At 54.3% G+C, this 14,230-nt stretch overlaps 1 protein-coding gene and 1 long non-coding RNA gene across 6 annotated transcripts in view; one reads left to right on the top strand and one right to left on the bottom strand.

Annotated features, from left to right (window-relative positions):
• CCDC13 (coiled-coil domain containing 13) overlaps nt 1-14,230 on the bottom strand; it is a 51,868-nt gene that overhangs the window by 15,566 nt on the left and 22,072 nt on the right. For 4 of the 5 annotated variants that reach the window (XR_001850085.3, XR_012129577.1, XM_017641661.3 and 1 more), the window contains exons 6-12: nt 11,763-11,879; nt 10,528-10,632; nt 8,216-8,377; nt 5,346-5,522; nt 3,666-3,872; nt 1,501-1,640; nt 909-992 (exon numbers count right to left, since the gene is read on the bottom strand). Coding sequence is in view for 3 of the 5 variants with exons in the window: in XM_017641661.3 (XP_017497150.1) it covers nt 909-992; nt 1,501-1,640; nt 3,666-3,872; nt 5,346-5,522; nt 8,216-8,377; nt 10,528-10,632; nt 11,763-11,879 (992 nt within the window). In the remaining 2 variants the exon portion in view is untranslated. The remainder of the gene's footprint in view (nt 1-908; nt 993-1,500; nt 1,641-3,665; nt 3,873-5,345; nt 5,523-8,215; nt 8,378-10,527; nt 10,633-11,762; nt 11,880-14,230) is intronic. The other variant, XM_017641660.3, reaches the window with a different exon arrangement.
• LOC140848527 (uncharacterized) lies at nt 5,946-11,274 on the top strand. The gene is made up of 3 exons (XR_012129580.1): nt 5,946-6,050; nt 8,881-9,074; nt 11,191-11,274. It is a non-coding gene; the product is annotated as an uncharacterized lncRNA (long non-coding RNA).

The raw sequence follows: 14,230 nt of genomic DNA, 5'->3' as shown, positions 1-14,230 counted from the left end.
GTCAGAGAGCCCTGCTCTAGTTACCTTCACGACTGTTACAGGGAGGGGGCAGACAGAGGAGTGGCCTGTCCCCTCCAGCTCATCCTACTTCCAGTACCGTATTAGAGTCGCCATTGCTGCCCTGATGGATACCTTTGGAAGTGTGGCAGGTGCCCCTGTGACCCCAGGCTGATGAGTGGGGCAGCTGTGGGGCCAGCCGTGGCCCAAGATCCCTGCGCTGCCAACTGTCAGGCTAAAAGGGTCTTGGGCACTTCTCAGGAAACAGCACCTCAGAGAGGACTGATCTGCCTGGAACCACACAGCAAGTCAAACAGGAGACCAGGGCCGCTCAGAGGCTTTGACAGGAGCCTGGGCTGACCTGCTTGAGGGGCGGGATCGGGGCTGACAGCCGGAGCATGGCTCCAGCGGCCAGCGGGTCAGACTTGGGCCAGGCTCAGAGGCAGGACAAAGCCACCATTTATCTGTGAGCTGGCAGGAAGAACAAAGGGCCCATTTAAGCCTAAGGCTTGAATCTGAAAACAAAGAGGGGTCCAGAGAACTGAGGGGATGTCAGTGGCTTAAACTGGGAACCAATACGATATGAAATTCTCCCACTAAAGACTGATTCTCAATGGGCAAGAGTAGGCAATAGAGGAGCTGGGCTTTAGATCCTGCAAGATGCCTTGTATTGACTCTGGGTTAGCAGAAAGGAACACTAGACTGAGTCAGAGGCCAAGGCTCTGGTTCTGAGGCTACCTGCTCTACTACCTTGGACAAGGCACTGGACCTCCCTGACCCTCTGTGTCCTAGGTAACCTTGGAAGAATCACTGGAAATTTCCTCTCCTTTTAATGGTATGGCAGTACTAGCTAAGCAATCAAAGACAGAGACAGGAAGGACTGTGAGAGCTGGGGTGTTCTGGGTTCATACCTGGGTGAAGACACATGAGGACTGGGCAGGGAAGGCCGTGTGAGAACCGATTCCACCAGAGTATGGCCCAGGCTGGTGAGAGAGCTGTGTGGAGGCAGAAGGGGCTCATGACCCTGGGAAGGCAGACCGGCCACACTGGGCCTTGTCTCTGCATGTGCCCAGCTGGAAGGGGAGCAGGGACCAGCAGGGACCAGCAGGGATCTGGGGAGCCCAGTGTTGGCCCTCACAGCAGCCCTGCCTGGGCAGCTCTGTGGATTTCCTGCCCTTCTCTCCAGAACTCTTGCTTAGTCAAAACGAGACAGACCAGGAGACAGAGCCTTGGACAGCCCAACATGGGTCTGTTTGAGAATCCCAGGAGCAGGTGCATTTTGAGGCCAGCTTGGAGAGGATATTACAGGGGGCTGCACCCAAACATGCTTGCAGTAACCGGCTCTCATGGGATGCAGGCTGATGGACTATGAGAGGCCCATATAGTAAAAGGACAATGCCACAGTCATCTTAAAACTGCACCTATGCCTTCCCATCAGAGGCAGCCTTTCTTCTGAAAAATTAATATTCACTTTCCTACCCTTCTATCCCATTTTTTTCTTACCGAGAAGATCCAACCCTGCCAACGTGATCGCCTGCTGAGGCTGGGGACTTGGTCAGGCCTGGGTCCTCCAGGAACTTGGTGAAGGCGGGGTTGACCTCAGGCCCATGGGACCCCTCACCCACTCCTTTATTCCGAAGATACTGCAGGGAACAAACACAGGTTCGATGTTCAGGGCTTCAGTTCAGAGGCCTGCAGAAGGCAGGAGGGGGCCTTGGCCTGGCTTTGGGGCTTTTAGGGGTATGAAAGAGGCTTCTTTTCAGGAGTGAAAAGCCAGGCCTGTTTGGTGAAGGCACCCCTTGCATGATAATGACATCTAATAATGCCTGTCTTCAGAAAGGGAGCTACATGGTGTGGGGTGGTGAGGGCCAGGAAGCTGTTCTACGTTTGGATCCCAAAGGGAAGTACGTGTCCTTTGATGTGGGCCCCATCAGAGACTGACATCCTGTGCGGGTCCCCCTCTGCGGGAAGCCCATCCACACATGGGTGGATGCCAGGTGTGACTTGAGGCGATCTGCCTTTGTTGAACGGAGACACTTAGACCTCCCGACACCCAGAACCAGAGAGGCTGGCAAGGCTTCGGCAAGGGCCAGTAGACTTGAGCCTCTCTCTTCTGGACAGCTGGTAAGGCCAGGCTGAGGAAGGAACACTGGAGGGCTCCCGGCAGGCGGCCAGGCTGCCATCGAGGGGTAGGCAGTCGGGGTGAGCTCCCCCAGCCCCACCCATGATGAGAAAACTAGCGGTGTATGTCACCTTGTCTGCTGGGTGACCCTGGCCCCCAGTCGGTAAGGGTCAGTCCTCTTGTGTGTGCCGGGCGCCAGGACAGCGGGGAGGTGAAGCGGCTGGCCTGTGCCCATTGCTCCTTCAGACTTCATGCCGCAGGAGGAAGCAGGGTGAGGACAGCAAGGCAATGCCCCCTCACTACCACACACACTCTGTGCCCAGGCCTTCCTCATTCCCCTGGCCTCTCCCTCAGCCTTGGGGGCTTCAGCATTTTCTACCACAGTCAGTCCTGTGGCTGTCCTGGCCTCTGGGGACAGACAGCAGCAGGATAAACCACCAGCACCAGCCTCAGGCTGGGGCCTAGGGGTTCCAGGGCTCCCACGGATCCCTGGGAACAAAGGGCAGGGCTGCTCTGTGGCAAGCGTTTGTCTGTACCATTCCACCTGGCTGTGAGGAGCCTGTCAAAGAATCTTTCCCTCCAGAGGCCACCAAATCCCCTCCTCTCTGAGCAGCACCACCGCCACCACCGCAGAAAGGAGTCCCAGAGAGCCCATGGCGCCTGACTCCTGGCAGCCCAGGCGGTGCCCTCAAGCCAGCTGCGCTTTCAGGAGCCCCCTCGCTCAGGACGGCTGAGCCTCTACCATGTTCCCAGTCCTGTGCCAGGCACCGGGGTACCATACTGTGTGCCCCCTCAAGGAGAAAAGAGGGGAATGACCACATCTGGCTTGGCGATGCACAGGGAGTAAGGAGAGTGCCCAGGAGGGGCACGCAGCACAAATGGACACCCTGTTGCCCCCTTTCATGACTAGGTAAGACCCAATGGCTGAGGGCAGTTGGCCAGGCAGAGGCATGGGGGAGGAGAGGGAAGGAATGTGTCTCAGGCCTGTACACAGGCCTGAGGCAGAGAGAAAGCAGGGCCATGTGAGGAGCTGAATGGTGTCCACGGGGCCGGAGTGTCAGGGAGAGGGAGGGGTAAAGAGAAGGCACAGGGGCGGGGGCAGCAAGGGGTAGCTGCACGGAGCTCTGCAAGCTAGATGAAAAAGTATGGCTTCCCTCCTGCCATCCTGCTGCCTGGAATGTGGATATGAAGGCTGGCATTGTAGCTACCTTCTTGGATAATCAGGATGCAGGCCACAGCTGGGGAGGGAGAGGTGAACTGAAAGGAACCTGGACCTTGAGGGCTGGGTGAGACTGAGAGTGATGGGAGGCTTTACACAGAGCAGGGAGACAATCAGGTTTGTACATTAGAGAGGAAAGGCGTGTGCAGAATGGGCTGGGGAGTCAGGTGGAGCCAGGAGGCCAGATTGAAGCAGGGCCAAAGTCGACCAGGTGGAATGTGGTATGGTCTGAGTGAAGGCAGGTAGAAGGAAGGGGAAGCTGCTAGGGTTTTTCCGGTGGATGGACTTGCATGGAAACGGATGCAGGCCATGCCAGCATCTACTCACCTGTACACTGAGCTGCCTGATCTCCACCTCCAGCTGCCGCACCTTGGCCTCCCGCTCAGCCACCATGGCCCGCAGCTGGGCGACAAGGCTGCTGCTCCGCTGGGCCTCGTTGTTGAGCTGCTGGCCGAGGTGGTGCTGGGATGCCCATGCCTTTTCCTCCTGCAGACTCAGGCTGCTCAGAACCTCCTGCAGCTGCTTCAGCTGGTTCTGGAGGGCCAGGCAGGAGAGTGGGTGAGGGTTAGCCATGGCCCCTGGGCAAGGCAGGGTAAGAGGAGACTGCCTGCCCCAACACCATTTCCTGCCCCTACAGGGACTTAACAGTGGGACCTCCCTGTTCCCTTGAGGATCAGGAGGAACACCATCCTCACCTGCCCTCGGTTTGGTGTGTGTGTTGGGGGGTCAACCAGGCAGGTGGGGACCATGCCCTTTTCTTGTATTCAATTTCCTGCTCCTTGAGATCAGGGCTAAGAACGATATCCAAGGGTCTCTCAGGACAGCAGAAAGCTCAGTTGGTGGCCCCTTCGCCAGTGGGGGAGATACTTGGGTAAAAAGAAGCCCTGTCCACTCTGCTGGAAGACTGCCCTCAAGGCAGTACCTGGATCTCTTGTTAGGGATCCTATAGCACTGGACTGGTGGAGGCTTCCTGCCTGGGGACCAGCAGGAAGGACCATGTGAGTGATGGGGAACAGGTGGGGGCTGTTGTCCTCAGCTCACATGGAAGAAACTGAGGCCTTGAGAGCTCAAGGACACACTTCTGGTGAATGGCAGGGCTAGGGGCTGGTCTGTGGCTCTCATCATGCCATCTCTTCAGGACAGAAAATGGCACATAGGGACCTCTGACAACATCCAGCCCCAGGCCTTATATAAAAACTGGGAGCTGAGGCTCAGAAAGGAGAAGCAACTGGCCTAGAATCTCACAGGGAGGTATCCACAGAGGCAGGCCTAGATGTCAAGTCTTCTGGGCTTGGCATGGTGAAATTATTATGGACTAAGGTAGTGCCAGGGCCAGTTCCTTTGTGCACCCTAGCCAAACCTGGCATGACCACCCCCGGGGCCCGTGGGCACAATCTGGAACTCGGAGACCAAAATCCTGGAGAGACAAGACCCAGCTAGGGTCAGGAAAGCAGTGCAATCTAGCTAATGAGGGAAGGTGTTGCAGTCAAGTAACACTGATGCCAACTCAGTTGTATCGTCTCGGATGATTCAGCTAACTAATTGGAGTCTTAGGTTCCCCATCCGTAAAATGGGCTTATAAGATCCTAGGGGTTGTCTTGGTGACTATTAAAAGCCACAGCCCAAGTGCCCAGGAGGAAGGGGCCTCTCGTTGTCACACCAAGAGATTTTGCTGGCCCCTCGGTTGTCCCTGCCATTCCTTGAAGAAAAATAACCCAGGGTGTGACCCCATCTCCTTCCCCTTCTCCACTTCTTCCTCCCTCGGGGTCCACACATTCAGTGACTCGCGTACAGCTGGGCCACATCACAGCCGCCTCCCTCTGCACATGCTTGGGTGGCCTCGGAGTTGCTCCCGCCCCATGATGGGGTGTGGGGCTGGGACCCCTTGGGGGCAGTGGGCTTCTGGGTCACGCAGGTGGTGTCCCGGGGCAAGTGAGAGCTCACCCTGACCTGCTGGGTCACATGTGTGGGCAGCGGGGGCCATGCTTGGGGCGGGGCCTTTCGTACCACGAGGGCATCGATGAGCTCGTCGTCGTGCCTGCCCTTCTCCACCAGGGTTCCCATCTGACTCCGGAGGGTCTTCACTTCGCTTGACAGCACCTTGTTCCGTGACCTCGTGCCCTCAGCCTTCCTTTTCAGCTCTTCAAGCTCTCTCTGGAGGGCATCCCGCTCACCCACAAGCTTCTGTAATCAGAATGTGCAGTTATGGGCAGCAGGGCTGAGTGGGACCTCAGCCACATCTGGTCTCTCACTCCCACTTAAGGGTGAGGCCCAGAGAGGTGGGGGGACTCGCTGAGGAGCCAGTCAACAGAGCAGGGGCCCTGGGTCACAGCCCAGGCCTCTCAGGGGTGTCAGGTGGGCTGGCAGCCTCCTGTCCTGGTCTGAACGCATGGCAGATGACACTGATAAATGGCAGTGCTCCTCCCTCAGCCTGGGAACACAGGGGGTCCAAGCAGCTGCTTCTGCTCTGCCAGGGTCAGACACTGGCCAACTCTGGTGTGTCTTCCAGACAGCATGGCTAGCCCCACCCCTCAGTCCCTGCCTGAGCTAGGGAGAGAAGAAAAGCCAGGCTTTAGTGCACACTCAGCCTAGGGTTCCCCCGCCAGGAGCTAGAGTGAGAGGGACATCCGCCCACCACTCCATCCTCTCACTTCCTCCAGCACATCCAGCACCCAGCCCAGACTGCACACCGGCTACAGACAGGAGACTCAGGTACTGCATGTGCTTTCACCCATTCATTCTCAAATATTTCCTGAGAGCCCACTATGGGCTTGGCGTTGGTACAGGTGCTGGGGATACAAAAGGGGCCAAAACAGACAGAACCTTTGTCTCCAGGGAACTGACATCCTCATGGGGAAGGCAGGTGTCCAATGGTGTCAGGTGCTAACTGGAAAGTGGGGGAAGGAAAGGGGAGACAATGGCACGGTCAGGGAAGGCCTCCCTGTAAAGGTGGCACCTGAGCAGGCTGAAGGAGGTGAGCAAAGGCACACGTGTGGCCAGAGCGCAGTGAGTGCAGGGCAGAGCCAGATCCAGTAAGCCCTCAGAGCCAAGGGTGAGACCCCAAGGAGGGTTTGGGGCCGTGGGTGACATGATCTGATTTGGTATTGAGGGTTAAGTAGCACTGGAAAAGTACTGTCAGATCCTTGATGAAGTAAATCATAGAAATGAGAAATAGTGAAAGATGATACTCTACAAGACCACAGCTCTTTCAGGATGGCAGCCATTGTTCACCTCTTGCTCTGCTGTCCGCCCACGCCAGGCTCTAGTGAATGCTGGCAGAGTAAATGCACACAGGAAATCATTTCCTTTTACCTGCACTGTGGTTTATAGTTGGGCCAGCGATTCCAACATATTCTGTTTTGTGTGAATGTTAAGTCTGAGCCAGGTGCATCTTGAACTCAGCATTTTCAAATCTCAACTCCGATGTCCCTTGGGTCCACTCCCTGCCTCCCCACTCTACCTGCTGTGCTCACTGGCAGTCCTTCGTAATTCTTCCCATTCCTTGCCCCTTCCACAATGGGCTCGTGGAGCCTATGAAGCCGACTCCCAATGTTCTGGGTGTCTAGCCTTTGTCTTGGGGCAGGTCCTCAGCCATGTCTCCAGTGGATTATTGCTTCTGCCTTCCGTGTCTCCTCTAACCCAGCCCCCTCCCCAAACCCTGTCTGACCAGGTGACCTTTCCAAAATACATAGCTGGCCATGTCCCTCCATAACTTAAAACCTTTTGGGGATTCTCCATTGCCTTCCAAATAAAACACCCAAATCCCTGGCTGGCACACAAGGTCCAGCAGGACTTGGCCCTGCCTCCCTCTCCAGTCTCACTGTTCCCCTTCTCCCATCTATTGGTCTAGAGTGCTGGAAGGGACAATATGGCAATGGGTACAATGTTCCCGGCACAGGGCCTCGCCCTAAATTGCATCCCAAATAGAAGTCTCCCAATGGAAAGGTAAGGTCTAACTATTAGGAAGCCCATTGCCAGGGCCACTGAAGTTGGTCTCTTTGGCATGCCAGCACCTCCTCTTGCTTCTTCCTCTACTTTCTTTGAGAAAGCCTCTACTCAGCACCCTCAGGCCACATTTCAGATGGCTGACTCAGTCCCAGATCTAGGGGTAGGCTTCTGAGGCTTAACCAGGTAAAGCATCCTGCACCTTGAACCACAGAAAATGGATCATGGATGGCGCAGGGCCTAAGCTTGGCTGCTGACACTCAGTTCTGGGACTTTGCTGGAATCACTGGGAAAGAGGAATCCTCTGACTGTGGGGGATGGGCTGGAGGAAGCCGGGATTACCCGGAGTCCCAATGGGAGAGAGTGAAGCCAGTCAGGAAGAAAGTGGTGCTGAGATCAAATCCCAGATCTCTGGATCCATCTGCGCTTGAAGCTAGGCCAACTCTAGACTGTTCCTCTACATGGGCCAATACATTCCCTTTGTTGCGTAAGCCTGGTAGAGGTTGGTTTCTGACACTCCTGGTACAGCCAGAGAGATGCAGCACATGCTGCTGATAGCAGCCTGCCCACCTCTTTCACCAGCCTGGCACTCTCCTCCTTTAGGTCCCATCTAACCCTACTACACCTCCAGGGTTATGACACTCTCCCTCTCCCTCCACAATGAAAGTTTCAGGTCCAGCATCTCCAAAGCAGCCAGGATGGAGCCACCCAAAGTCCATGAAATGGGCTGAGGGTGAGGTCCCAGTCAGGCCCCTCTAGCTGGGCCAACAAGATGCAAGGGCTGTGTGCAAAGGTGGCCCAGGCCCCACATACCTCCCTCCCCTAAGGGCCGGCTCAGAGCTTCTGACCACATGGGCCTCAGAGTCCCCTCAGGGCAGTCAGGGTCTCCTGGTCCCATGTGCCCAGCCAACTCTTCCCTGGGCAGACTTTACCTCCCAGCCTTCCTGTTTGTCCCTTTCCAGGCTGCGGATCCTCAGGAGGTTTTTCTCCTGTGCTGACAGCTTCCTTAGGTCTGGACAGGCAGACAGCTCATTACTGGTTGTCCCCGTAGACTGGCTCCGGGTCTGTCCCAGCTGCTTCTCAAGCTCTCGGACCTGATGGTGTTAAACCTCATCATTCCACAATGGCTCTGCACTCGCAGACTTAGCCCTTCCAAGGGTATGCCCTGAGGTGCAGTGGGGGCCCCACTAGACAGAGGACACCTCAGTTCCACATGGATGTGGAGGCCCCATATGCGGGGGACTGGGGCATGGGGGGAATCTGAGGTGGCATCTTGAGCAAAACAGGGGATAACACTGGGGAGATTAGACCTGGAGATGAGAAAAATCACCCCATCTCTGAGGGGCTGTTGGAGGCTCAGGAGCAGATGCATGTCTCCAGGAGCCTCAGCGGGAAAGGATAGAGGATCTCAGCACAGGAAAGAACTCCCTGGCAGAGAGACCACCCATGATGGCTGGGCTCCTTAGGAGGCCACAGATTCCTGGCCATTTGCACAAGATACTAGAGAGGGAGGGCAGGGTTTGAAAGCTGAGAGACCAGCCCAAAGCCTCACAGCTGTGTGACTGTGCACAGGTTGCTTAATCTCTCTGAATTTCAGGTCCCTCATCTGTGAAATGCACCTAAGGGTACACCCTGCACAATGTTATTATGAGGATTCAGTATCCTGAACCTGTCTGTGCCTGGGAACTGCCAAGCTGCTTCTTAGAATGACAAATCTTGAGGTCTACTCCACACCACCAACTCAGCTCCAAGGGAAGGACCTGAGACCTGCATTTTAAACGAGTGCTGCAGGTAATTTTTAGGATTAGGCAACTTTGAGAAATTCCAAGATGAACTAGGTGACGACCTCAGCACAGAGTCCAGCACTCATAGGTTCTCAGCAAGCAGCAGGTAGATGCCATTCCACAAAACAATGGCTTCATCACAATGGGGTTGAACTGGAGAGCTCTTAGGGTCCTTCCAACCCTGGTTTCCATGTTGACACAACAAAAATGATGGAACAGAGTTAGATAAACATGAGCCAGGGCAAAATTCACTGGGACCACTGGTAAAGGGCAAAAGCATGGCTTTGAAAGCACATTTTAGCATCTTTGTGTGGCACTGTGTGGTAATTCCATTTAGCAAAGATAGTATTACTTCATATTACCTCTATTTACACAACTTAAAAATAACTAATGTATTGAGTGTGTGTGATGGCCAGGCACTGTGCTGGGTGCTTTACACTTGCTATTTCATTTTACCCACAACTATCCTATGAGGAAGGTATTATTATCTCCATTTCACAGGTGAGGAAGACAGGCACAGAAAGATGGTGACTTGCCCAGTGTCCCCAAACTAGACCAGTGGTGACTAAGGCCAGGTTCAAACTAAGGTCTCTTGAACAACAGGCCACACACTGGTCATTAATAACATATTTTTGGAGACTTTCCCCCCTTGTTTTTGGCATCAAGAATCCCATAGGAGACCCTGAGGATAGAAGCCACACAGGAACTGTGAGCCTGAAGTCCCTGGGGATGAAGGCAATGTGTCTTGCAAATAGTGGAAGTTACATACTTTCTTGTATGATTCTAGATTGGAAGGCAAAAAAGGAAAATAACCACAGCTAATCTTTGCACATGCCAGGCACTGTGTAGAGCATTTTACACATACTCAGTCATTCAGTCCTGCCAACAACCCTGTGAGGTAGGTACTATCATTACCCACAGAGGACAGACGAGGAAACCAAGGAGGCACAGAGACATGAAGTCACTTGCCCAAGGCCACTCAGCTGGGGAATGGAGGGCTGGGATTTGAATCCAAGCCTTCTGGCTCGTGAGCCCTGGCTCTTCGCCTCTAGGGGTGCTCCAAAATATTTAGAACATAGAGAGGAGACAAGGGTAAGTTTTTATTAGGTAATTAAAAGCTTTAAAAGTCTAAAAGCATCTGGACAAAACTGGAAAAATCCTGTAAGTACAACAGTCACGCAAATTTACATGAACTAGGGAAAAATATGCCTAGAGTAAAATAAATCAAAGCCTTTGGCATTTGTTGAATGCCAGTTCCTGGCATGTAGTGTTACATAAGTGCTTGTTCATTATGTAACAAAAATCAAGGTGGTTGAGGAGAATGTAACACAATAGCCCTGAAAATGCACTCTACAGTGCCTTAAGGCCCTTTATGGGTTTTGTGTCTCTAACGTGGGTCAGTGTGGGCCGGTCTGGGGCATTGCAAGCCCTTTGTTCAGGGTGAGGAGAAGCTCACTCACCTTACTCTGCAAAACGAGAATCTGCTGAGCCCGACCCCTCCAGGTCCCTGGTGAGGACAGAAGCTGCTGTACACTCACATCTTCTCCCACTTCGCTGACCAAAACCTGAAAAAGATGAGGCCTTCAGTATGGCCAGGAGGAAAGGCCCCAGCAGAGCCCTCTGCACACTGCTGCACCTGCAGAAGCAGTGCTGGGTGTGTGGGAAGGTGCCCAGGGCAGCTTCCTGCGGAAGCAGTAGCCCCACACTCCCAGCATTTCTTAGCGATGCTTAGAGCAGATGAGGAACTGCTGCCAATGCCCAGGTGGCACGCCTTGCTCTTGACATACTCTGGAAGGGGCAACCACAAAGCTGGCCCAAGCCTGCTCCCTTTATTTGTTCGCTGTTGCCTGGAACCAAGAGTGTCCTGGAGGGCTATGGGAGGCACACCACTGCAGGGCCTCACCCTCTGTGAAAGGCTGCGAGGGGCCCTGTGGCTGCGGCCTGGGGAAGGTTTGCTTCCAGAAGGGCCCGGCTCTGTAACTACTGAAGGGTGGTGTTCAGGCCCCACATTCAGGCTTTGAGGTGGAAACCAAACCCCCCAGCTGGTGCCCTGGGCCCCTCTGAAGCCTGTCACAGAAACCCAATCTAGTGTACTGAGGCTCTTGTGCTTGTTTCCACAATAGAACACTGTTTTGGAAATCTTGGACGGCCTGAGAGATTCCAGCAGGGAAGATGAGTGCCAGAGAATTCATTATGTAAATAAAAATAAATAATGAACCAGCTGGGCCTGCGTCCCAAGTCTCAGTATTTTCCTTTGAAAGGGACCTTTAATACACATACAACCTATTCATTTTCTAATATTACAGACAGCAGAGGGAAGGAGGCAGGTCTTGGCAGGCTTCCAAGACCAAGGTGGCTTATTAAGAACAGAACAGGATCTACTGGGGCACACGTAGCACAAAGCAAGTTTAAAGGACTCTCCCTGGGTAAGTAACAGTGTCCTCCTCTGGCCAAGGCCGGGTGGCCACCGCAAGCATACATATGCAGGGCCCCTCAGGCAGCCCACAACCACTCACCCACGGTCTGTATCAAAGGCTGTTGGGAGGAAGTCCCCAGACCTGGAGCCTGACCCAGAGCAAGCAGCATGATGCCCACAGGGCCAGGCATGCACTGCTCCTGAATGAAACCATTGTCCCAGCCACACTCTTCCCAGTCCCAGCCATATAATAAGACCTGACCCCTGGCTCTGTCCTACCTTCTGGGCCATTCGGAGCTCCTGCTTCACAGACTGGATCTGGTTGCGGAGGTCACTCATCTTCAGATTTGTGGCCGCCAGCTTGTCCTGCAAGACCTTCACCTCTGGGGTGTCCAGCTGGTGGAAGGATAGGAGGGAAGGCAGTCACTTGATGCTCAAATAATAATAATAAGAGCTTCCACTTATCCAGGTATGTGTCAGGCACTGTACTCAGTTGCTCAACATAGAGCAACTCATTTAATCCTCACAAGCCCCCACGAGGTAGGTTCTGTTGTCAGCCCCTTATACATACAAAGCAGAAGCTGGTGGAGGGTGAGTCCCTTGGCTTGGGGTACCTGGTGGGAAAAGTTGAGTGTGGCTGTGCATCCTGGCAGCCTAACTCTGGGGGCTGAGCTTTTGTGCAGTATTATACTCATGCAGATGCATGCAGTGGCCACAGAGGTGGAGAATTTGGAGGTGGCCTGCAGTTCCACAGATCGCAGGCACGTCCTAGGTGGGAAATCTCTCTGCTGCGCATCACAGTGACACCATCCTCGGGCTACAGAGGGAACTAGTTCATCAGCAGCGGCAACCCCAGCTGGGCAGGTGGGCTACAACCATCCTCACTCAGGGCTCCCTCTCCTGGAACCATCAGCCTGGGCTTTGGGTGGGCTTCCTTCCCTGGCAATCAGTCCACTGAACAGAAATAAGGGCCCAGCTTAATCCCCAAACTGTCCATTTCTGTGGCTTGAGGAACTGCAGCAACATGAAAACTCTGCCTATTGGAACTCTTAGCAATGTCTTTTTTAAAAAAGTAATGTTTGATTTAAACTATTTGGATATAAATTTTTCTCAAATGTGCTGCCCACTTCCCTGTCTTCAGAAGTTCTTGTCTTCAGAAGTTTGGCATTAAAGGGACTCCAAGGTCAGCCCATTCAAACCTCTTCCATCAGGGATAGAAATAAGGTCCAGAGAGGGGAAGCAACTTGTGCTTGGGCACACAGCTGGCTGGGGATGACATAAGTGGGATCAGAAGCCCAATCCTTCCCCTGCACTAGCAGACTGTCCCACTGCAAGGTGCTGCTGACGCCTGGGCATCACAGCAGCAGGACCGCTGGTGAGTGTGTTGAGTGTCCCATCGGCAGCAGTGCAGAGACCACCTGCTCCTGTCCTCACAGACCAGGGGGCTGAACTTCTGGGAAACAGGGCAGCACTGCAGTGGCCGGCTGCTTTTTCCCTGTCAGGCACAGGCAGAATCTCCTGTGAGTGCCAGAGCCAGCCAGGCAGGGTCTGGGACCTGCCATGGACCCCAGAGGCTCCAGACACCACCAGTCAGGGAATGAATGCACAGTCCAGAAAGCCTGACCTCATCTGGTTTCCTCATCTGTGGAATGGGTAAAAAATGCCTCTCCATCCTGCTTCCTCACAGCACCACCATGAGGCCGATAGGATGACCAATGAGAACAGTATTTGTAAACTGTATATAAAACACAAATGTGTCTTTTTTAAAAAAAACATCTATCTGAGGGTGTACACATTCCTTTATCTGGCCGCGTGCCACCTCTCCTCACTGCTGGTTGGTGCTGTCTCCCGCCGCGCCAGGCTGTGCACTTGCCCCCTGCCTGTCAGACTCTGGTGCTGTGAGTACCACGGGCTCTGATGGGTGGTGGTGGTGTGGGAGCTGGGGGAGTATATGAGCTTCCCACACAACTGCTGTGGCTGCTGGCGTCATGGCAAGAGCACACAGATTGGGCATGGATTAGCACCCAGGCAACAACACCCCCTCCAAGCCTTGTTTCCTCATCTGTAAAGTGGGGGTATAAAATAATGCATGTAAAGGATGCTGTGTGGGGCAGATTCTGGCAGAGGGCAATGCTGGGGCTGCCAAGCCTGGCTTGGGTGGGCAGCTGGTACAGGAGGCTGCAGTGTTCTTGTGAAGACTGGGCCCATGTGCAAGAGCAGCCATTCCTCGTAGTGCCCCCAAACTCCGGAGCCCGGCCACTCTTCCGGGCCCAGTCCTCCCTCCTGGACAACTGGGCCAACCCTCTCTCCCTGCCACTTCAGAGCTGCTTCTGCCCAGGGTGAAGTCCTCCAGGCTTTCTGAGGGACTTGGAGGTTGGCATAATCCTTTCCCACTGGGGACTACTTTCCTTGAGGGAATAACTGAAATGCAGCCCATGGAGGGGTAGACGATGCCAGTGCTGCCCTTACCACAGCTTCTGGGAGCTCTGCGCCCAGGGGAGACGGGGCACACAGCTCCGCTCGGGAATGTGCTTCGCCATCGGGGTCAGGCTGTGGAGTGAGCCCCCAGGCCTTGGAGTGTAGCTCGGGCTTGGGCTGCCCTCACAGTCTGATGTGGGGGAACATTGTTTTTGTTGTCTTTCTGACCAGAAGATGCCCTGGAAAAATGTCTGTTGATGAATTGAGACCCAAGCCCATCACCCACTCTTCTATCAGAAACCTACCAGGCTCCGTGTGGCCACAGAATG

Source organism: Manis javanica, chromosome 3 (assembly GCF_040802235.1).
Source record: "Manis javanica isolate MJ-LG chromosome 3, MJ_LKY, whole genome shotgun sequence".
In the NCBI taxonomy this organism is placed as follows: Eukaryota; Metazoa; Chordata; class Mammalia; order Pholidota; family Manidae; genus Manis; species Manis javanica.
Note: the sequence above shows the minus strand (reverse complement) of the source record. Positions and strands in the feature narration are given on the sequence as shown.